The sequence below is a fragment of the Pholcus phalangioides genome, unplaced genomic scaffold (genome assembly GCF_987345545.1).
Source record: "Pholcus phalangioides strain wild (caught in Gottingen) unplaced genomic scaffold, Ppha-v1.0 ptg000009l_1, whole genome shotgun sequence".
Classification (NCBI taxonomy): Eukaryota; Metazoa; Arthropoda; class Arachnida; order Araneae; family Pholcidae; genus Pholcus; species Pholcus phalangioides.
Genome location: NW_028301602.1, coordinates 56,101,429 through 56,125,995, shown reverse-complemented (window position 1 = coordinate 56,125,995; position 24,567 = coordinate 56,101,429). Strand labels below are relative to the sequence as shown.

Genomic DNA, 24,567 nt, shown 5'->3' with positions numbered 1-24,567 from the left:
ACTCTGACAACATAAATACGTTAAGGCCACACATACGCTCAGAAAACACGTTCCGGCGTGTACCAATTTGTCAGAAACTTCTCAGACAATATACAAATAATAACTCAGGCTTAGTTACGCAGGTTTTATAATTATGTAACCTCGGACTGTTAATTTCTGTTTTTCTTTGCCTGTAAACAAGCATGTTCTTTTGATAAGCAATTAACTTCATCAAATTAATCTTATCTCGATTAAGGTATGAAACTATGATTTTGAAATGACCAAAAATAAGATGCAACATCGGAATACATTTATTTTACTTTTTTTAAATTTGAACAGTTACAGAGGAAGCAGATATGTGTATCCCCCCCCCCCCCTGTATTTGTAATTAATTGTCTTTCCTGCGTTAACTTCTCTGAGACCACACAAACATATTTTCACAAAACGCAAAACTACAGACAATCCTTAAATATATCCAATTACCAAAATATTTTATTATCTCTATCGAACTTTATACTTTATACGATTAAAGGAGAGACGTGTTTTGAAAATTTGACGTTTAATTTCGAGATATTTCGGACTTTTAGGATTGCATGACACTATCGCCTGGCTATCCTGGTTCTAGAAAGTGTAATAAAAGACCGTTAATACCGTCGCCTTTGAACAGGAAATGTTTGGAATTCTTAATCTCTCTTCTTTTTTTTAATTTTAAGCTTGATATTACATTTGAGGAAAACCGATTACCATGACGAATGGTCATTAAAATTATACACAGTGCTAATGATATCCGCGTAGTAACTTCAGCGACCTCATTTTACTCCCATCTAGACATTCGATCCGAAGCTCATGATCATCTTTGACAGATTTACGTAATGTACCACAATCGATAGTTTTCCACGCAACGAGAAATTGTCTTAGTCGAAAAAATAAAATGCGTTATCTCTTGGTTCGTAATTCTGCGATACGAAACACAGATAATTTTTCAGTTCAATTGCCTTACCTTGATTGATTTTCATGAACCTCAAATTTTTAATCTTCTGTCATTCATTTAAATCTTATAGTAGTAGTAATTTCTCATCAAAATAATATAAAATAATGATTTTTCATTGGCACACGAAGCTTACAAAAGGAATCAAGTAATTGTGTATGCATTTAAAAAATAATAGTATCATAGCCATTCAATAATATAGGAGTTAAATTATTGTAAGTGAAATAAAAATTGATGACATCAAAATAGAAATTGAAAATAAAACATTATGAATATAAAATATATATATATATATATATATATGTAAAATATACGTGTGTGTATATATATATATATATATATTACGAATAAAATTATTTTCATTCTTTTTTATGTAACGTAGAACTATTACACAAACAAAAGCTTTCCTTTAGAACAGTATTTAAATTTTCCGGTAATTTTTTTTTAAATTTCGCTTAAAGTTGTGAGTAATTCCAAACGTCAAATATGAAAAATTGAATAAAATTATTTTTTTTTTCATCTTATTTCTTTTTGAACATTATCCCTTTTTGCATTAGCATTGAAGTCGAGCATTATTAATATTCGCTGACTACCCTCGAAATCCTCATTTGCATGAAGAAATATATTTCTTTCAGGCCAAGGAATGCTCTCCTGTTCACCTTTGCCCACACCATCGGCATTCTTTAAGTATTTGCCCCCATACCTACTTTCCTTCTTTTTTTACGATGCATTCTTGAAGATGGGCTGGCTGGATAAAAATGAAAAACAATTTTTCATTTTGGCGCATCTTTCTCATTTATATAACTCAACTTTTTTATTCTACTCTTTCCTTTGTTCATAACTCGTGCATTGCTCGGACGTCATCTAGTGATCAAAAAGAAGAACATGTAAAGGATTTTGATTCTAATTCCCAGAACAGCACCCAACGAAAATATATTGGACTACAACCAACTGACCGTAGAGAAAAAGAGAGAGAAAGGTGCGCATTATGTTCTGTAACAAGCGTGAATTCGTGAAATAATAGTAATAACAATAAAAAAACAAAACAGCAAAATTACAACACTGTTTATGGGTTGGGCATTTTCCGCTCGTATCTCGATTCCGGAGCAAGTTTTTGTTTTTTACTTAACCAGATTCACGACCGGTTTCACACTAGCACCAAAAATTCTCATCTCTTTTTTTTTTTTCCTTCCGAAATTTGTCATAACTCCTACGACCCCAATTCACGCGTAATAAACTCGTCGTATTAGTAAAAAAGATCTCTGGGAAAATTTGTAGAACTCGGGAGAGAAAAATTGCTTTGTCACTATATAAATCCGTAAATAAAATTATATCTCACGATGGATAAATATGCCACATTGGATTTTAAAGATCATCAATTTCCTTTACCATCAAGATTTATGATTTCGAAACCATAATTGCCAAGCATTCCTTATACAGTCGAATCCCGTTTCAAAGAATACCGTTATAGCTAAAATCTCGTTTTAATGAACACTTCTCTAATCCCCGAGATAAGTTTACATAGGAACAATGAAAAAAATCTGGAATTTCTTTATAACGAAATTTCGTTATAACGAACTGATTTCTCTGGTCTCTTGGAGTTCGTTATAACGGGATCCGACTATATATTGTATTATGAAAAATATCTGCTTCTTGTTGCGTCTCTTCCTTCACCCCCTATGCAATTTTTTCTTCCTTGTCGTAATTCTTGTATCGCGTATCTCTCCTCCCCAGTGTGTGTGCTGCCTCGTATACCGAATGAATCGGGGACCTCTGAACTATGTAATATTGTGTCGCCAGAAGTTTTTCCCCTTGCAGAATTAAGGCTGAAAACATGCTTTCCCTTGTAGCATCGATTCGCTAATGCGAGCCGATCTCTCCATTAAAAAGTCTCGCGAAAGAGAGCAACAAGCCTACAACAATACAATTTAATACAATCATTACACTTCACTCAAATTTAGAAAAATTGATGGCAGATGGAAGCACTACACACAACAAGCATTACACGGAAAAACTTCAGAAACCAAACTTTACGTCAGGTTCACTACACACACATTCCAACATGTACCAATTCGTTACAAGTTCCGCAGAGGAATATGGACGAGGTGCATGTATGGTTCAGTAGCAATTAGTAGCCCCTAGGTTCCAGTGCCTATATATATGGTAGGTGCTCTGTTGCTCATGAGTTGTGCTATAGCTATAGCCGCTGTTGTGCTATATACTATAGCCCCGTTTGCATGTACAATATTGCGGTAGCATTGGGAGGTCTAGCACCCGCTTGACGACTTTTTTCCTTCGTAAGGAAAGAAATGGGGAACAGTCATTGATGAAAATTCAAGCATTACACAGAAACAAATTTCAGTCAGGTTCGTTACACATACACACACATTCCAACATGTACCAATTCGTTAGATGTTCTGCAAAGCAATATGGACGAAGATCATGTCTGGTTCAGTAGTCAGTGGCGTCGGAGCAGGGGGTGCTGTGGGTGCTCGAGCACCCACGGAAGTTTGTAGAACGGGTCCGAGCACCCACAGAATTGATTCAAAAATCGAAATTTCCTACATGAATCTCAAGACGGGCACCCACAGGTTCGAAACACTTCCGACGCCCCTGTCAGTAGTAGTAGTAATGGGAGGGGCTATCACTTCTCGCAGGAGCCAGCCGAATATTATGAGGGAAATCGGTCTGTCCCTTAAAATAGGGATGATTCCACGACCCTATACGGTAAGTCATCCCTCCCGATAAATCACCCTGGGATCCGTGTCTAAGCAACCAAGCACCAGAAACCCCCCCCCGCTCTTTCTTAGTTGCAGCCCTGCTATCAGTCAATACTACCCAAATCTATCAGTTAAGGTATAATGACATATTTATGTAAACGTATGTGATTTTACAGGATCATCATGGTGATATCAGATAAGGAAGAGTGAAATTTCGTACATGTGTTCCCGAAAAAAAATTTCAAGATTTTTTTTGCCGGGTGCTGCTATCTGTTCGGCTACGACTTGATTGTAGACGCTTTAGTACTCCCCCACCAGTGACTTTAGCCACGATGGATATCGATCGGGAAATCGAACTTTCCTTCCACTACGACTTGTAGTTTCGGGTGTCATCGTCACTGGTTGAGGGGTTTTCTGGTACCAGCACATCTTTTTCCGGAGAAAATGCTGGCTCCGGTCGATCTACTGTTTCGTGTTTGCCTGTTATTAGGAACACGAAGTATTTGGACGTCTGCTGCATTACCTGAAACGAGCCTTCATAGATGCACTGGAGTGGAGGCTTCACGGTATTTCTACGTATAAACACGTGAGTCGATGTCTGTAGTGCCGGACGAATGAAGACCTTCAGTTTATTGTGATTAGCAGTAGAAATGGGTGCAATATTACGCAAAGGTGTTCGCTAGTGCTGCGAATGTTAGTGGGTCCGTGGGATGCTCGGTACCCGGAATCAAGAACTCCACGGGCAACCGCTGTGTGGTACCATAAAGCAGTTCTGCACATGTGGCATGTTGAGTTCGAATCGAGAGGTTGACCGGAGGCCAAGAACTATTGGAAAGACTAAGTTTTCGACTAGGCCGTTGCTTTGTGGATGAAATGACGTGGTTCGAAGTTTTTGCATCCCTAGCAGCTGCACCAGTTTTTAAAATAGCAGTGCCTCGAATAGTCGACCACTGTCGGTGGTGATTCTACTAGGTACGCCGAAGCGGGAACCCCAATTTCATACGAAAGTAGAGGCATTTTGACAGTTCAACGCCAGGGCTGCCGGGCAACCCTATGGACCATATGCATTGTTGGGGGTTCTGCCTCAGGACAGCCGGGCAACCATTGGGCAGCCACGACGAGTTGTCCTTCCATTGGGCAACCACCACTATCAATTCCCCCTTTCCGCAGCCATGATAACGTCACACTCCTTCCGCAGCCATGTTGATACCAAGATTTTTTTTTTTTCCACGCAGGTGTTTCTTGATGAGGGGGATTTAAACTTTAGTGTCTGATCACTCCCATGACGTCAAAGATTTTTCAACGCTGCCTCCATTCCGCAGCCATCCCTCAAAGAGCAGCCAGCACCTGAGTCATTTTGTTTTCTGTGATAAGAGAATCACTTCTTTCTTGAGTTAGGAGGGATCTTTCATAAATTAAACTTCAGTGTCTGACGTCAAGGGTTGCGTTATCAAGCTACATATTTAAATTTCTACTAGGGATCTTTCCTAAATTATCGTTTTTTAACTTAATTTTTTTCTGTCGTTATTCTAAAAGGGCTAAATTATTTTGAAATAAAAATTTCCCAAAATTATTGTTTTTATTTTTAGCCACTGCAAGTCGTGTGGGGTCGTTCTTGAATTAAACTTTTTCATATCACCCTAAAAAGTTTTCCCCAAGTCTCCACAACACTCCGTGATAGGATTTAGAAGGATCTTTCTTAAATTAACGTTTTTTAACTAACTTTTTTTCAAAGAGGTTTGATGAGGGCTTAAATTATTTTAAAATAAAAAATTATCGGGTTTTTTTTAGCCACTACGATGCAAGTCGTTCCTAAATTAAATTTTTTATGTCACATTTTCTAAGGTTCCAAGTTGTTATTCTAAAAGGGCTCGTCATATATTAAATTATCTTTTGGAATTTCTTTTTTTCTATCTCAAGTGATGAGATTTTTTTTTTCAAAGAGGGTGGCATTCCTAAATTATCGTTTGGAAATTTTTTTTATCCCTATGTTCAAATCTGACTTTCAACCAAATAATGGGATTTTTCACAAGAGGGGACTCGTTCATAAATCAGCTAGTAAAAATGCATGTAACAAGACTTTAAATCTTACGCAACAAAATATTCGAATAGTAATATATATATATAGATATATATATATATATATAATCACCACTTTATATTTTTGTATACGTCCTTCCAAATTAACGTTTTCACTAATACCATGATGTCACAACACTCCGTGATGGGGTATTTTTCAAAGAGGGGTTGTATCGTTTGGAAATTTTTTTTTTTGTGAAATTCGTCACAACTCTGACCTCACATCCCTCCCTAATGTTCTATACCTTTTTTCTTTTTTTTTTAATTTCATGCCCATGACGTCGTCAGGTCATTATTCTGAAATTTTTTTTTTTCACAGGGTTCGTTCTTGAATTATCGTTTGGAAAACTTTTCATTCTGACATGTTTTTACCATCGTGTAACTTCTCTTGAAATACGAGTTCGTTTACTTAACTGAGAAAATTTTCCGAGCTGTAAAATAAAAGAGTTACTACAAATGAATTGCAAAGTCTTTTCTACAAATCAAGTTTTCATTTATTCAATATTTTAAATAATTTTCTTCAATCATACATTTGTTTTTTCAATCATACAAATTTTCATAATTAATCAAATAATTCTCCGTGACGTTATGATTTTCCACTTGAATTTCAGCGATGTCATGAAAGTCAAGGCATGATCGTAATATTTGTAATAATGTTAAGTTATCAAGCAACTGCGTGCCCAGCTGATAGCCCATAGCGCATCCGCGACAACTAAATATTTTTTCCCCTACGAAATCATAACTTCTTTTAAACTTCCGACTATAGCATCGGTAATGTAGAACTTGTGTTCATCACTTTAGCTTGATTTTTTCTTTTACGCTAACTCTTCTACTATTTTTTCCAATGACATCCTCTCTGATGTTCTGGTTACAGTAACATAAAGTTAGTTTTTGTTGGAAAAACTATAAATTGCGAAAGAAGGAGGGAAAGCTCCAATACAATTCTTCCATCTACCGAGATATCACACTTAGTACGAGAAGAGGTCAAAGAGAAATCGAACTAGCGCAAAAACACTCTTGATCGCTATAGTTCATTCTTTCTTAACAGTCAACCAACAGCAAGGGCGTAGCGAGGGGGGGGGGGAACTTGGGGGTCTGGTCCCCCCCCCGAAATGTGAGAAAATGACCGAAAAAAGGGAAAAAGATGGCCAAATCCATTGTTCTGCCACTTTGGTCCCCCCCCCCCAAAATGAAAGTGGTCCCCCACGAACGAAATTTCTGGCTACGCCCCTGACCAACAGGTAGACACTTTTTGCTTTCATAAAAAACAATATATATTTTTCACATGCATTTGTTAATCTTGAAGAAACCCCCAAGACGTTTTAGTGATCTCACAGTCAAATAGAGTGATAAGACAAAATATTTTATCCGAATGTATATGATTTCCTAAAGTAACAAAAAAAATTTAAGGTCATCTTTCAACGAAGAGTCAAGAATCACTTACCATTGTGGATACTCATTCATCGTTTATTGAGAGCATGCAAAAGAGTTAGCTTACAGCGTTTAGTACTAGCTTCAATCTTTTACCTGCAAACTTACGCATTTGTCAACAACGGGAAAAAATAACAGCGAAGAAGAAGATGCTATAGAAACAATAAAATCAAAAATATAGTAATACCAAGAGGCTTTGAAATACTTTTAACATATATTTATTTTTATTGATTATTCTAGATAATTTCTTTGAATCGTATCATCTTCCACCCAACTCAGCATTATCATCACCGTGATTCATTACTGGATCTCCATTTGGATTTACCCACATGTTTCCTCATTCGTAAAACGTTAAAACGTTAAACGTTAACTTTTTGGTTAAAAATGCCTTTTTTGAACTTTTCCTGCCATAAATACCTATTTTTACAGTTTTAATTATATTAGTGAATTTCAGAGGCATAATTTGCAAAACTTGGGTGTGTTGAACATTGGAACAAAAGAACTGCTTTTTTTTAATTTATTTACTAACTCTCAATATTAGAAAGCTCTCCCTCTTTCAGCCTCACTAAAACGCGGATAATTGATCTGATTGATAGGGAATCTTGGTGTTGCTATGCATTAACTTTGCTTTAACTGGATGGTGTTAGACGTGAATGATTTTGTTTCAGTTAAATGCAGCCTATGTTGGAAAAGCAGAGGAATATATTAGAAATTTGTTTCCCCACATGGGGGCTCCACATAACATGTCTCGCTCAGGCATTGGACTGCATTGTATATGTATAGCTGACCAATGATTGTCCCAAGAGGTTGACGTTATCGGCTCACACAGACAGGGCTTTGGGGCCTCATGTTGTTTTGATTTTGTTTTTTACACCATAAATGCACTACAAACAGCCATGACTGTTTATTTCACAAACATTTTAGTATTCGATTAAATTGGCCAGACTCGCCCTCAGGGGGTGTTTGACAGATGCGGCCACACAGGGTCCCGCGCTTTAAGGAGTAACGCATAGGGGGCTCGATGAGAGCCGAGAGGGGTCTTGGGTTGCGCTCAAGAGAGGATACCCAAAACCATTCTGTCCCTCTCGTGGACGGGGTTCGTAATATAAAAAAAAGTTACATTTTTTTTACATTAATACAAGTTAGTTAATTAAAAATGAATGATAATTATTATTAGAACAAGAAATAATAATTATTATTAGAACAAGAAATAATAATTATTATTAGAACAAGAAATAATAATTATTATTAGAACAAGAAATAATAATTATTATTAGAACAAGAAATGATAATTATTATTAGAACAAGAAATAATTATTATTATTAGAACAAGAAATAATAATTATTATTAGAACAAGAAATGATAATTATTAGTCCACAAATAATGCACCAAATAAACGAGAATTCACAACTGGAAGGAGGCCCAAAGATCATTTTCTCTACTGGCTCTGCGTCTGGTAATGGTGGCACTGGAATTGCCACAGGTGTGGTCTACTAACATTTTGTTTTATGGCTCGCTATTAATCTTGCTTGTATAATAATGCAAATATTATAAATTATGATTAAAACAGTAGACGGATTAAGTGCAACCAATTTTTCAACTAGTTTTTGAACCCTTAATATCATTTTTCCTTCTTCCATAAATTATAAATGCCTTTTTTTGGTGCGTATCTCGGCATTTTAGTGCTTTTGTGGCTGCTTATTTCGACCATTTTTAGTGTCTAAACTTCCGGGCTCTACTAATCATAATATAATTTACAACTTATGAAAATAATCTTTAGCTTTGATTTAAAGAAGAAATAAAAATTTGGCGAGCTTTGTAAAAAATAAAAGGGGAAAAGACACAACTTTACATAAAATAAAAATAAAATATTTTTGTTGACCCAAATTGTGGGCAATATAAATTGAGAGGAAACATAAATACTTTATTTCTCTTCTAAGGAAACATACGATGACATCCATAGAGGAGAAATGTAGTGGTGGTGACATCCTGTAACGTACGGGTAATATGGTCACGCGAGAATTGGTGGAGATGATAAAAAAGGCAGAAAAGATGTTCGTGAGAATCAAATTCGAAATTTTTCAGCGTCTCGATTACCCGGAATTCGAACTTTTGAGACTCGGATAATCGAGACTCAGCAGTATTTTTTTTTGTTTTTTGTTCCCGCTTCTTTAGAAAAAAAAAGTAAATATCCAAAAATATTGTTTCATTACCACAAAAGGTATCATTTGTTTTCGATTCATCGGCATCGATGACGTCACACTCGTTGCCATTCCGTCGATCTAAAATATTGACATAGTTTTTTTTTTTTTCCTCCTCCGACGACGACCCGAAGTCTCCTGTGTGTTTTGTTGTTGGTTATTCATTTTAGCGGTAGTAAATACGTACGGGGTGCAAAAGTGGGAGAGGAAAAATCACAACATGTGTTAGGAATATCATTTGAAATCGCTCGTGTTTTTTCGCGCATTGGCCATGATCTGTGAAATACGTTCATTTCTGAGCGAAAATGTTTGATTGGATGCAACATAATCCTTCATACAGGTATCGTAGCGGTCTCTTGCTTGTGTGTGTGTGTATATACATGCCTTTTTAATACATTGCTCACCCACACACGCAACGCCCATGGAGATATTTTACACTATTTACATCTTAATTAGGGGGGAAATGAACGCGGAAAGCGTCGCGATTCAAAGAATTGGAGGAATTTTCTTTCAGTTTTTAAAATGTGTCATGGTGATTTATAATTTTCTGCAGTGTCACCCCTCCCCTAAACACTAGATGCTCAACGCGTGCCATCTATGGGAATTTTCCAACTGCACCAACATGCTCAAAGTGATGTGTAATGCTATTTTAAAATTTATTATGCAAAATATGTTTCTGTAATTGCTTTTAAGCCTTGAAAAGACCGATTTGATTCAGGATGACCGGCAGTAAAACACTATACCGTGGTCTCGGACAAAGGTCTCCAACCTTTCTCCAGTTGTGGGCACTGCCTGTACCCATCATCAAAAGAAACCCTTATGGCAAGTTTGACGCACGAATGCTTGGAATCGGGATTATTTCAACCCTTGAATGCTAGTTGTACAAAGTGTTTACTGGAACGCTGATCGAGTGCTTGTGAATGCAAAGTCTGACACGAGCATCAAGCATGCTTGGTACTTCAGGGAGCACTGTGTTCAAGATGTCTGGTCTAGGATTTACTACCTTGAAAGATATGTTAATATTCGTGTAATTGTTATATGTATACCAGGGTTTTTATTATAACCAGGGTTGTGCAAATCCCAGACACCGGGTCAACTAAGAAATTTGTGTTGCCATCTAAAATTTTTTTCATGTAGTTATTACATTGCAGGCTGAGAGCACCACAAAATGTTTGGAATTTATAACAGCATATCTGCCAACATGAAAGACAGCCATTATTTGAACCTTTTTCTTTGGGTAAAATTTTTTTTGCCACCTAGGTTTTGGCACCTTTAATATAGATTTTTTTGCAATTTGTCCAGCCCTGCTTGTAACCTCGGATACGACATAATGTCTTTGTCGTTATTCTGTATTATTTATCATAATTAGGGTGTCAATATCACACACATATGTGAAACATTTCATAATTTTCCTCTCAACTTTTTTTTAAATTTGACAAAACCCTTTTCTTTTTAATGAAGCTTACTTTAATTCATAAGTCCTACTGAAATCGGAGATAAATATAGCTTGCATACATTATCAGTTATTTTATAATGAATATGATTAAATGTAAATATTGATAACACACATATTTGTCGTGTTCAGCGTCATCTTAATGTATGGTCCCACATGGGTAATACAAGTGCACAAAGTGCCTCATGAAAATGATATCTGGCTAAATTTTTGACAGTGAGCATGTACTAAATTAATTAAAAAGGGTGATGATAATCTTAATGACACAAAAGTGCCCACCTTGTCACCTCATGCCTGGAACATACTCTGACTGAGTCTCTCGGAAAAGCAAAGAAATACCTACGTACCATATTTACTTATGTTTTGGACGAGGTTTTTATTTAATTTTCACTGCTTCAAAATCCTAGGTTGTCCTATATGAGTGAGCAAAGGATTTGTTGTATTTTTTTAGTACAGCGCATGCTACTTGATGTGATCACATTGAGACTCTGGGGTTTCTGATAACAAAAATTGATTGATTGCCAGTTGTGTGGAATGGTACAGGCCTAGAGAGCTGATATCAAATGTGACGGTGAAGTGACTGGGGAAGGGGCACTAAAAAAAGGGAAACAATTAAATTTACGATAAAGGACTATTTTTTCGTTATGTTTTGACGTCCACCAACAAAGAAAAATGACCATTGAAAATGAATTCACACAAAGGGGTTAATATTAACAAATTAATTTATTCAATTAACAATTAAAATAAGAGCTATTCAAAGAGGAGATCCTTATCCAACATGATATAACGCCATCGCAAATACATGAACTTGACAGGCCGAATGTTAAGTGATTAATTATCTGCATAAAAATAAAACTTAAATTATTTACTGAGAGATAATTCCGAGACTATATTTATATGGCACTCACCACCAAATCTTTCAGACCCATCTCAATCCTGATCGTCCATATTCATCACCAGAGATTCCCTCTTTCGTTCTCCTCTCACCTCAACTTATCACCTCCTTCACGACTACGGGGAAAAATACCCCATTTTTAGCAGCGCCTCACCTTATATAGGCCCGATCGTACCAGCGGTTCCTCAGACGAATTTCTTCTCGGAACTCGCCCTGTCTGTCTCTCGCGGTGTTACACAAAATCATTTAGGAAATGTTGCATTTTAAATGCACTCGACTGATTGGAGGGAAATTCTTTGTGGAGTGAGAATTGTAGCGAAGCTTCAGAGTGAGAATAGGCAAAAGATGATAGCGTTGAGAAAACGTGGTTGTTTACCTTAATACATGCATTTTATGCTGTTATCCGAGAACATAGGAATAAAGAGTTGCATTAACAAATCTAGTTTTTCTTTATTTTGATCTCTAAAATTATACCTCGACCTAAACGTGAGTAAGTAGGCTATATATTTTGGACCATTTTCAAAAACAAAGTTGAATCCTAAGCAATCTGGAACTTTTTTCCAAGCCCTGCTTGAATTTAACGTGTTTCTTGTTTTTCATGTGCAAAAATGAATTTCATCTTAATATTTGTAGAAAATCTTTCCTCTTAGCAATACACACTGAAAATTCTTCCAAAAAGGCAAAATTATTATGACACAATTTTAAACACCTGATGTATGCCATTGATGTATGGATCCATGATGTGTACGCCATGATAAAACACATTTTCCAGGTTGCTATACTAATTATTAAAAAGAAAAAAAAACTAGACAAGATTTTTTTTTTCAAGTTCATATCTGGAATCGGCACCCAGAACATAGCCAAGTTAACGGCTTATTTTTTCCCATGTTATAGTAAAACCTTGAAAACCAGTGTAATTAATAATTGTTTGACTATGGATTCAATAATTTACAGAATCTGGTGAATTTAGTTATTGTGATAAACTTTTAGTAAACCAAAAAAATACAGTGATGAACATTAAGTAAAACATTAAGTACTACTTGATGAACATTAAGTAGTAGTAAGTTAATGAATTAGCAAATTTACAAAAACGAAACATGCATGTGTAGCTATATGTTGAGTGAATGCACTGGTTCATTGAATTGGTTAAGTCTGAAATGAGAAACTTTTACAAGAATATTTGGAACTTTTACCAGCTTATTCAGTGTCATCCGAAAACATAATTTTGAAGAGTAATTTCATTTCACTCCTCTCCAAAATTTTAAGCTGTAATTTTACAAAAAAGAGGGGTATTTATGAAAAACAGAGAAATAGCTATTTAAAAAAATACTTATAATTTAAAGGAGCATTTTCACTTCTCAATGAAATTTGGAGAAGTAGAATTGAATTTTGAGTGAATTATGCATCTAGATGCATATTGGCATGTGTTGGTAAATCCTAGGTTTTACACACTGGTCTCCCAGCTTTTACTGTAATACAGTAGGCTCTCAATAATCCGGCTTTGCACTATTCCAGACCGTCCAGTAATCTGGTGTTTTCAGGCCAGCTCCCTTTGTGTGTGGAAGAAAGAAACGTAATACTCCGTGTCTAGGGCTTGACTTTTATATGAGGGGCTTCCCTGCAACTGTGATCAAAAATGTTTCATTGGTCAATGAAAAAAATGTTTAAATTTTGGGAGGACAAAGTAATGGGAACCTGCACAATGTTTCCACTTACCCATGTGGAAATCGTGTCCTGTGCTTGTCTTTGCACATTATTTATATATATGCAGTGAAACCTGTATATAAAAGGGAAGGTCAAGAGACTGGAATTATTTTCCGTTCCAGAGAAGTTTCCGTTTTATAGAGGTGCACATAAAAATATGTGCAGTGATTTATTTCTATCATTTAGGAAACTTAGGTTTCGGGAACATCACCCTAACTTCTATAAATCAACGAATGCTAAACAGAGACATGCATATTATTTGGAATTTTTTTCATGTTTGTGATTTCAAATTACTATACATTTGGAATTTCATATTTAATGCGCTTAAGTTAAACTTTAATATAAAACATTCTCCTGAATAGCAATAGAATGAACACTTACTTTTGTAAAAAATTAAAATTTTTTAATACAGTGAAACACTTTGATACAATATATTCTGCGGGCCGAGCAGGACCGTCATTTCAACTTTTTCCCTGGCTAATTGCTAATTAGTTGCCCCCCCCCCCCCAAATGACGGGCCTGGGGCCAAGAAAAAATATTGTTCCTTTAGCTTTCTGTGATTTTTTTAGTGTAAGATTTTGATGTTATTAGACACCTTCAGAAGAACGAGCACGAGTAACCAAGTTAAAATTAAATTCAAAACAATTTTGAGCAAAATATAAAAAAATTGTTTCATAAGGGTTTCAAAAATCTCATTATATAGAGATTTATCGTAGTAAAAGGTATCATTATAGCGAGTGTTGTTGTAGCGAGGTTTCAGTGTATTTAGAATAAAAATTGAGAAATTGCCTATTTTTTTCACATTGTAACACTTAAATTTGGTTTTTATGCCTCTACGAACTCTATTTTTGTGTTCAAATTCAATACACCTTTCTTATGGCTGGTGGCAGGGTTGAGTTTTGACTTGACATGACAAGTAGCAAAAACTGGTTTAAATTGTCAAAACCTTAATGAATGCTTTTGGATAATGTTTTGAACACATTAGGTATGTAACATGATGAAAAACTTACCTTTTTTGCATATTACAATGTTTTATTTTTAAAAATTAATTTATTACAGTAATTAGAACAAAATAGCAATTTTGAATTTTTTAACAAAAAACTAGAACAGTCTAGAACAGATATTGTATGATCCATTTTATACAAACTACTGATTACATGTGTTCAATTCACTTAGCAAAACAGAGCTGTTTATTTAAGATATGTGTGATAGGGCATCAAGTTAGGTTTTTTGACTTCAGAAACCAACTCAGTATTAAAACAATAAAAAAATTATTGTCAGTGTTGTTAAATAACGTTTTTCAACCTGCTATGTTAAAAAACAAAACACTTACTGTGACGTAGATTGAAGTGTTTTATATTTTGAATTATAATTACTGAGAAAAAATGTCAATTTTGATATTTTAAATTTTCTGATCTACTCAAAATTTTATTCCATATTGAAAATTCTTGGGCAGAAATCTGTTAATATACTAATTAAACTAATTTATTCTCACCTAAAAATTTCTTAGCTCAGTGTGTATAAATCCAGAGTTTTAAAGAGTATTTCAATCAAAGCAGAGCTGGTAGGACTTGATACCCAAAGCATTGTTTTTCACATTTACATACAGCTTCAATTGGAAAACAATTTCATTATATAAATACTAGTACACATATACCATATCATAGTCAAAATTAGTTATTCTTACTTCTGCACTAAGAATTGCACAGGAGTTTAAGCATCATATACAAGCCAGTACTGCCAAATTAAAGGACATTTTAGTCCGACAATTTAGTATTTAGATTGCTAGATATATATTCTAATGTTATGTACAATAAGGGTATTGTTTTAAGTATCAGTGATTATCTATACAGTTAAATAACAGAAATCAGGCTTGTGTAAAAGAACTTTTTAAACACTTATCTGTGATAAAAACAGTACAGCAGATGTTTATATCCATACACATATATAAGCAGTTGAAGAAATTTTGGAACATCAAGAATCATCTCGAATTGAAGAATATCAAACAGTTCCATAGTTTTTCCTTCAGCTTTTATGCTATGCTCTATTCAAATTGTAGCCTATATTTTATAAGGATAAAAAACCATATATATAGGCCTATATTATACAAAATAATTTTGTAGAGAGTAGAAAATTGTTTTACAATTATATTAAGTACTTATTCTTTGTATAACAGTCATTTTTTAAAAACACATGCAATTAACATGTGCATTTCCAATGGGAATTTTTACATTGAAAAGCAATATTTGAGGTTTTTGACAAGTGTTTGATGGAAGGTTTTTGACATGACAGTTCAAATCATGGTTTAAGCCATCAAAAAATGCCATGCGTCAAAAACCTGCCAACCTTGGCTGGTGGCCATCTCTACGCTGAATCAAAACCTCTGCAGTAGCCAAAACATGGTATCACTAAATTTCGGACAATAATTCAGTCTCTCTCGCTTATTACTCTCCCAAAATTATTAAACTTTTTCCAAGAAATATAGGAGTGTTTTCTAACAAGTCACCATTTCCATCATAAATGAAATGCTAAACAAGCTTTTACTAAATTGTGAATAGTAAATCTGCTTCCACTCAAGCCTGTACCTCAGAACCAGTTCAGATAGGTAATAAGCATTTCTCATTTTTTCTAAGAAGTGAAAGAGTTTGCCTAACAAAGGGGGGGGGGATCAGAACGGCTTAACTTTCCTCCTATCAAAAGGACAAAAACTTGCACTTTGCCGAAAATTCTTTCCATTTTAGTAGGTTTTGTATCTACAAATAGACTAAATGTGCCTTCCATTTCCGCATTAGACGGTTTCTGTCTTGAAGTTTCCTATGATTGAAAAAGCATTAATTATTCACAAGACTATATTTTTGTTCTGTTTAAGACAGTTTTCTGTCTCATACAGTGTCTGTCTTAGACAGGTGCCACTTGTAATTCTTGTAATCCAGCATAACCTTAGTATGATATGTGCCAGATTAGTGAGAGTCTACTGTATAGCAGGGCTGACAAATTTCGGGTCGCCATGTTGACTAAAACTAAAAAATTGAATTTGGTGCACAAAATTTTATATTTAATAACTAAATTACAGCGTAAAATTTTCAAAAATTATGTTAGCATGTCTTTTGTTTCAAACAGAGCACAACTCAGGTCTATCGCCTTGTGCAACTTACTAACCAGTTGGTGTTAGAATGTTTCTTGATACGAAAGATGTCCCAATGTCCCAGATAAATCAAAGAAAACATTATTTTGCATTGTTTTCCCAGGGAAAAAGAATACTTGGCTCCTTTGAAATTTGGCTAGCTCCTAAATTTATTCTTGATTTGTCCAGCCCTGTTGTATATGTAAAAATGATATTTATACACATTAAAACTTCTAAACTTGAGGGTTTTTCCTACTATTTTTCTATCTAGGTACTGCTTGAAAAAGATTTTGCATAGACATTCTACATAGTATTCTTTTATAGAAGAAATAATGGCAAACCTTCAGCAGTTTGTTCCTCTGTTGAATACTCAAGACATCAAGAAGAGGATACAACTGGGAAGTGATATATCAGGATTTCTTCAGGATCCTACAAATTCTACTGAATGTGAAGAACTGGGATTTTTTATTGATGCCATTGGTTCATGGCTGAATAACAGCAATTTCAAAGTTAGTTTTTCTTCTTTTAGAATTAGCATTTGAACATTTAAGGTGAAAATTTTTTTGTCTAAAATGGTTCTTATTATTTCAAGCAAACTAACTATTAGGTTTTATTTCCCTCATGTAAGAGGAGTTCTGCATTTTTATTTAAAATCAATCGACAGTGTTCATATGTGTTATTTTAACACATTCTCTCTCATCAGTTTAATAATTTTTATTTTATTCTGTTTGGACCATTTATGGCTTTGTAATTAATTTTTCTTTTCAAAATCTTTTCTGGTGTTATTCTGATTATGCTTATTAATATATGTTATGATAAAAGCCAAAAGAATGGTAAAGTCTAGGTTTTACTGGTAAGACCACTGGGGTTTTACCAAATCGAGTTGGTAAAAGCCCGAAATAAATTTTCATTTCGGATTTTTACCAAGTCAAAGCCAATTTTTAATGAGGTAAATTAATCATTATGAACTTATTCTTACTTATTATTTAATTATCAAGTATAATTGTTTAGTAATTATAATTAACAAATGAATTAACTGTATGAAGTGATTGTTCCTGACACCAATTAAGCAACTATTGTTAACAATTATTTACTCAACACATTTTTAATATGTTCATATTGGTTAATCACTTTGTTAAAAACAGGCTTTGATTTGATAAAAGGTTGAAATGAAAACATTTATAAGCGTATTTCAAACTTCTACCGACTCGCCTTGGTAAAACCTAGGTTTTACTAGTCTTCGGGCTTTTAACATAACTTAAATACAGTAAAACCTCTCTTTTGCAGACACCAGCAGGACAAAAAAAAAAACAGGGGTGAACATAAAAAAAATAAAGTTTCATATTGAAGCTTTAGAAATAAAACTTTTTTTTTTGTCATAGACAGAGATACACGTGAAAGTCTAATTGTAAAGTATATTGTAGTTACTTATTTCCTTGCTCTTGTATTTTAGGTATCCCAAAATGGTATAGAAATTATAATACTGTTAGCTGAAAGAATGAAAGAGGAATTCAAACCATATGTTACCACAGGTGAGTTCCAGTGCTGTCTTAATGTATGGACCCACCTGAGCATGGCCAGGGGGGCCTCACGAAAATGTGATCTGGTTGGAATTTGTGAGGTAGGGCCTGAGAAAAATCACTTGGCCCAGGGGCCCATGATGATCTCAGAAGAACTTGCTACGTTTGCTAGTGCATGAGAACTCGCATGTGAGATTTTCTCTCACATTTGTAACTTTTGCCAATATTAAAGTATTACCTAACCCTTCCTCACTACCAGTTAGACAAGAGCAGAAACTCTGACCTTTCTTAGTTTTGAGTGGGAAACAAAATATTTCACACCATGAGAGAAAATCTCACACATCGGGTTATCCTGAGTTAAAACAGCTCTGGTAAGTTCCCCCATCAAGTGAATAATTTCAAAAAATTATTTTTTAAGCTGACATGTGTGCATGCATCATATTGATTTCATTTAAGACAATGCCACATGAGCAAATGAGCAGGACTCTAGCTATTTTAGATTGAGGGAAGTTTAATATTACACTATAGCCACTTAGAACAAGATTCATTCCTCTATAATATTTTAAAAATATCATTATAGAGGGATTCATCATTATCTCAAGTATCATTGTGTTATGAGATTTCACTGTGAAAAATAAATTTGCTCACTTCTCAAAATTATGTTACTACCTAATGTAACCCTGTAGTTTGTGGAGAAAGATATTTTTTCTTTTCGCCTGTTTTTCTTTGCACTTTTTTCCATCAAAAAAAATAAAAAATCATAGAGTTAGCTTCAATCCCACTGTGCAAGTGACATTTGAATAGCAACTAGAATACATCATAGCTTTTCTGCCTTGGGATTCTCCATTATACCCAAACAATTGGGTTGTAGTGCATTCAAATATAGGAGTTAAACAGCCATCAGAAATTTTAAATACATAGAAGAAATTTAGAATGTAATAAAAATACTATATAATGATAGCCTCAAAAATAATAATCACCCATGTTACAATATTACTCTATGGTCCCAATGCACTTTTCGTAGTGTTCCATTTGCAACGCTAACCCCTTTATAGCAAAATGGTTTTTTGGTCCCTTGAGTAGTACTTTACTGTAGTTATATTTTCAATAATACAATTCGTTTTATTCCTTGTTTATAGTTTTCCCTGCTGCTGTGGACAGGCTGGGTGATGGAAAAGACCAGGTAATCAATTTTCAATCCAATCGATATTATAATTTTGCATAATCATTTGCTTCTACAGTGCCACTTATTGTTTGTTGATTGTATTACTCGTGATGATATTTTAAGTTAATAAACACCTTATACTTTTGATGAGTTTAGGCAGTTGTGTAAAATTTTACAACAAATAAATTCAGAGAGAAAAATTACTACATTTACTCATTTTAGGAAAGGGGTGTGACAACCCAGGTTGATTTAAATTGCCCATAGATGGCATTAGACCTGAGTTGTGCTCCGTTTGAAAGAAAGAAAAAAGAAAAGCCTAGGTTAATTAAACATGCACTTACTATACTAAAGGATTTTTAGAAGTGTTATAAATTAGATATCTACTCAGTCCTTGGCGTGGCTTCTTCCCCTGTCAGAAGTACAACAGAAATGGTAAAACGATGACAACAGATCACATTATTACTTTCTGCATTGTAAGATGGGGGACAAAAATTATTGTGAAAATTTGTTGCATTAGTAACGTAATGACATGCATTATTGTGAAGCATGAGCATTGACATTTCATGACAGTTTTCCTGGCATCCAGTTTTCCATCTGCTTTTGATGGTCCTTCGTAGTTTCTGTTAGGTAATACAAGTATGTTTAGCATTGATCCTGACACCAACCAGTTGCCACTGCAACACCAAAGGTCCATTGCCATCAAAGTGTTTTGTTGGTGTCCCCTTTCTAGTGAAAGACTGGACATATCTATTACATCTCATTGCTACTTAAATGTTTGCTACTCTTCAGACATGCATCATTAGCTAACTAAACTGGGCCACAGCCCCCAGTTCACAGTTCCATCTGAAAGGAAAAGCCTATTATCCTATGGCAGTAGTTCTCAAACTTTTCTCCCATGGCTCCCCTTGCCCTATATAACATGTGTCAACGCTCTCCAGAACAGTCAAACAAAGAACCACTTGATGATGATGAAACAAGCTGAATGAAGGATCAAAACAGGATGATGAAACAGACTGCTTGAAAGATGAAACCGGTGCACATGAATATCAGCAGTTTGTCATGATGCCCTTGACAAAAGTTGCAGATGTCCTTAGGAGCTGTGACTCACACTTTGAGAACCACTGTCCTATGGGGTTCATAAAACACTGATTGTTGCATCAGAACAATTTCAGTCAAGCCACCCAGCAACCAGGCCAAAAAATAAGCTAACCATGCCCACAGTCAGCCTCTGTACCTAATTCACTCATTGCATGAATTGATGCTTGTACATAGTACGTGTCAAACTTGTTATTGCCTTGTTTGTAAAATATGCTCTTCTTTCAGGTGCGATTACAAGCGAAAAGGTTAATGTTAACCTTGATGAATCCGGTTTCCTCTCCACAGGTAAAATGATATGTGTTTCTGTAAGGGTAAATACAATGGCATCACCTTCAAATGTGCATGCCACTTAACAGATTTATTTAATTCAGTATGTAATTCAGTCTAATTTTAAAACACATGAAGCCTCATAAAATGATTTTTTTTCTTTGATTTCTTCACAGTTTATATTTGACAAGCTTATCACTGCATTCAATCACAAAAATTGGAGAGTGAGGGAAGAAGTGATGATGCTTTTGCAACAAACTTTAGACAAGTGAGTTTTTTTTAATTATAATTTAGCACTTCGATTTAGCATGATGTTTCTTTGTCATGATATTAGATTTAATAAATAGCTTTGGTTTATCATTATTCAGTACTAGCAGAAATGGCCAGTGTTGTCCAGGTTTTCTTCATTTTCAGTTCTTAGAACATTAACACTAGAGCAACGAATACAGTAATTTTGACCGCAGAGAGCTACTTTCAAACTCCCCCTTTTTTTTTTCTTTATATGCTTTTTAGTTTAGAGATAAAATAAAGTTCTACCTAGAATAATGGTAGTGGTCATTTTAACCGCTATAGAGTTGTTGCACTTATGTGGTTACAAAACTGCCTGAAATGGAAATTTTTCTTATGCCAACATAGATGTTGGAGAAACGCTATTCTATCATGGTGCTTGTATTTTTCCATTATCCATTTCTCACCATTTAAAGGTATATTTTTGAAGAATTTAATTGTCAAACATTATTTGATTCATTTAGCATTTTTATGGATCGTTACTTTTTTACTGCTTGCATTTGCTGGAAAAATATTGCGTGAAAAACATCTTCATTTCTCCCGATTTTACCCATGGCCTCTACAAAAGTGAGCCTGACAGGGCTCCAGACTACTACTACTTCACCAAACACCAACTCTGGCCAAATCATTATATTGCAATTTATTGCCATTAATGAGTTTGGTTTGAAACGAACGTACCATCTATCAGTGGTCGCCTCAAGCTTGTTATATATATATAGTAAAATATCTTATCTATATTCTTTCCTGGGACCTTGACAGAAACCTTCACTGTGGTAGACAAGCATCTCACCACCACACCACTCGGACGATGGCTCCAGACTAGGACAATTTTTATCATTTTTGTTTCTCCCCACTAAAAATTCACTATAGAGTGTCCCAGAGGGCACAACCAAATATCTTAGCCTGGGGAGGCCCCCCCCCCCCCTATTGAATGATGTGAAGAGCCATTATTTTATTATATCATGCTTTTGACTGAGGAAACATAATAAATTTACCCTCGTTTCTGAGCTTTTTTTTTTTTGAAAATTGTCAGTTTATTCTTCAAGTGATGGGAACATCAAAATGACGTATTTGTGTATTTGTTGCCATGTTAGAAGACATGTTTCTGATCCATATAATATGTGGTGAAAAGACTGGAAAAATGTGCACTAAAATCTTTTTTTTTCCCTGCTAATTTTGAAACAATGTCATTTCTCAACATTTGAAGAAATAGCACAACTCAGAATTTATCTGCATTGATGTGGAATTCCTCAGTGATGAAGGGATATTTATCGTTGTTATCAAATCCCAGAGAACCTCTGCCGAATTGTAACAGTAATGAGCCCATCTCATTGAAAATTGGTGGTGACTGGCTCTGTCACTTTCACAATCTACAGTTGATAAGCGGAGAAAATCTGGGTCTTGAGTATGGTGCTCAGAAAAGTTGAAATCATGAATAAAAGAAATTGCTGCCCAAAATTATAAAATTTTAGTACTCTATTAATGAGTGTTGTTTTCGACCAAATGGGTTTATTCAGTGTACAATGCAATCGGCATCGAAAAGCTGTCTTACATATGTATTTTACATTGCTCAGTATTTCATAACTATTCACAACTTTTTATTCCGCACATGCAATTTCTTTACAAATTTCTTGATGGTATTAACCTAGTCAGTGTATTATCAGTGAAAATCAAGAAACGGATTGCAAGCTTTCAAAGAATTGCTATCCATATTGAAGTATCAAAACAGAAGGTTAGTACAAAGGTTTTTAACAACTGGCTGTTGTGCGAAGATAAACTTTTTTGGAAAGAGAAAATTCAACTGCCTTTGCGGGGAATCAAACCCACATGCTTTCACTTTCCGGGTGAATGCCCTAAACCACTCACTAGACTACAAAGACAACGAATCAATATTAAAAAAAATTCACCTTCCCAACAGTCAGTTGTTAAAAAACCTCCGTAAGGATAGCGGAGAGTGATGTCATCTTTTCGAAAGATTAGTGTTTATCATAAAACAAGCCATTTTGTCTGAAATTCCAGAAAAATGGCAAATGAAGAAGGAACATTGTCTGAGGCAGGAAACCGTTTGCAAGTCAAAGTAAAATGAAGAAGGGTTTATCACAGAAACATGACAGAGAAAATGAATATATGCAGTTTTAAAAAATTCTGTGAAGAAAAATAATTTATTTTGAATTTTTTCTATTGCAGTCAAGATGACTGCTACCGTAGTTTTAGTTAGTTTGAATTTCCTATTGTTCTAGAGTTAAAGAAATGATAAACTATTGTGAAGATATAAATGTGTTGGGAAACCAACCACTATAATCAAAGGGAGCATTCCAAGCGTCTTTGTTGCAACTAAGGAATCATTGTTGGTGGACAGTTTTGTGACTATTTTGGACTATTGCCTAGCTCTGACAAATTTTTAAAAGAAATTTCATAAAAGTAGTATAATATGTAATATCTGTGCAGGATCTTTTTAATATATACACGAAACGCTATTCCCCAATATGTGTATTCATATTTTATTCCCCGAAATTTCATTAGTGGGTAAAAATACCTTTCGAATTTTAGGTTAAAAAATTTTTTTTTTTTAAATATCTGGGTGCAAAAAAACAAGGGAAAAAAACACTAAAGGTACAGTTGTTAGCTGTGTAAAGGATCCAATTTGATTATACAGGGCTTCCAGCAACTTTGTTAATCCCTGTACATAGGCTCACTTACCTCTTTATCACATTTTAATAGCACAATCTTCTATAAAGGCTTTTCTTAAAGGTCTGTTGTGATTCACCATTTTGTAAAAATTGTGCATAACTAGGGTTACCATAATTCAATGGGAAAAATATGAAAAATATATGTGGTGTTTATAATTGAAGCTTCCGCACACTCCAAGTAATTTTAAGCTAATTCAGTCAAATTTTCTGAATATTTTAATGAGACCATGGAGAGAGATTTATGCAATTAAATATTGATTAAATTTTTGACCATAGGGGAAAAAGTGTCACTTTTTGTTGCATTTTCATTCCCCCCTTCCCCATGGTCCATATAGTGTATATATATCAAGTTTTAATGGAATACGTCCACCAGAACAGGCACTACATTGGTCTGAGTAGTGTCAGTATACTGAAATTACTTAGACCAATATAAGGCCTGTTCTGGTGAACGTATTGACGTTTGATTTGTGTGCTATATTGACTGTGGGAAAAAGAAAAATGCAATAAGGAAAGACCAATGTTTTAAAATGGGGGTTTGAAAATTCAACTTTTTTTCTATTGCATGAATCTCTCCCCTTGGTTTCATTAAGATATCCTGAAAATTTAATTGTGTTCCGATGGGTAGTTTTTGAGAAAAACCACACACACACACAGAGTACGGGAACTGTAATTATAAACACCCTCTATATTGCAAATTGAAAAAATTGCCAATTGATGAAACTCCTTGTATTTTTTTAATTTAAATTCCAAGTCCACTTGTGTAATGTATAATGTAATATTCCATATTTTACATGTATGTTTTTCCCCTATGCATATTTATTTATTCTTTTTCAGATTTGGCGCATATTCCCTCACAATATCTAGGTTAATGCCATCACTAGTCAAACTACTCGGTGATCCACATTCCCAGGTATAGTATTCTATTAACTGTTAAGAAATATTTTAATTATGTATTTCTCTTTGT

At 34.7% G+C, this 24,567-nt stretch overlaps 1 protein-coding gene across 2 annotated transcripts in view; it reads left to right on the top strand.

The window, feature by feature from the left end:
* The first annotated feature begins 9,508 nt into the window (after positions 1–9,508).
* Positions 9,509–24,567, top strand: part of chb (CLIP-associating protein) — a 155,769-nt gene continuing 140,710 nt past the window's right edge. For both annotated transcript variants that reach the window (XM_089236588.1, XM_089236587.1), the window contains exons 1-7: positions 9,509–9,739; positions 16,847–17,084; positions 18,029–18,107; positions 19,235–19,278; positions 20,584–20,643; positions 20,802–20,893; positions 24,438–24,513. In XM_089236588.1, the coding sequence (XP_089092714.1) occupies positions 16,908–17,084; positions 18,029–18,107; positions 19,235–19,278; positions 20,584–20,643; positions 20,802–20,893; positions 24,438–24,513 (528 nt within the window). In that variant the 5' untranslated portion in view covers positions 9,509–9,739; positions 16,847–16,907. The remainder of the gene's footprint in view (positions 9,740–16,846; positions 17,085–18,028; positions 18,108–19,234; positions 19,279–20,583; positions 20,644–20,801; positions 20,894–24,437; positions 24,514–24,567) is intronic.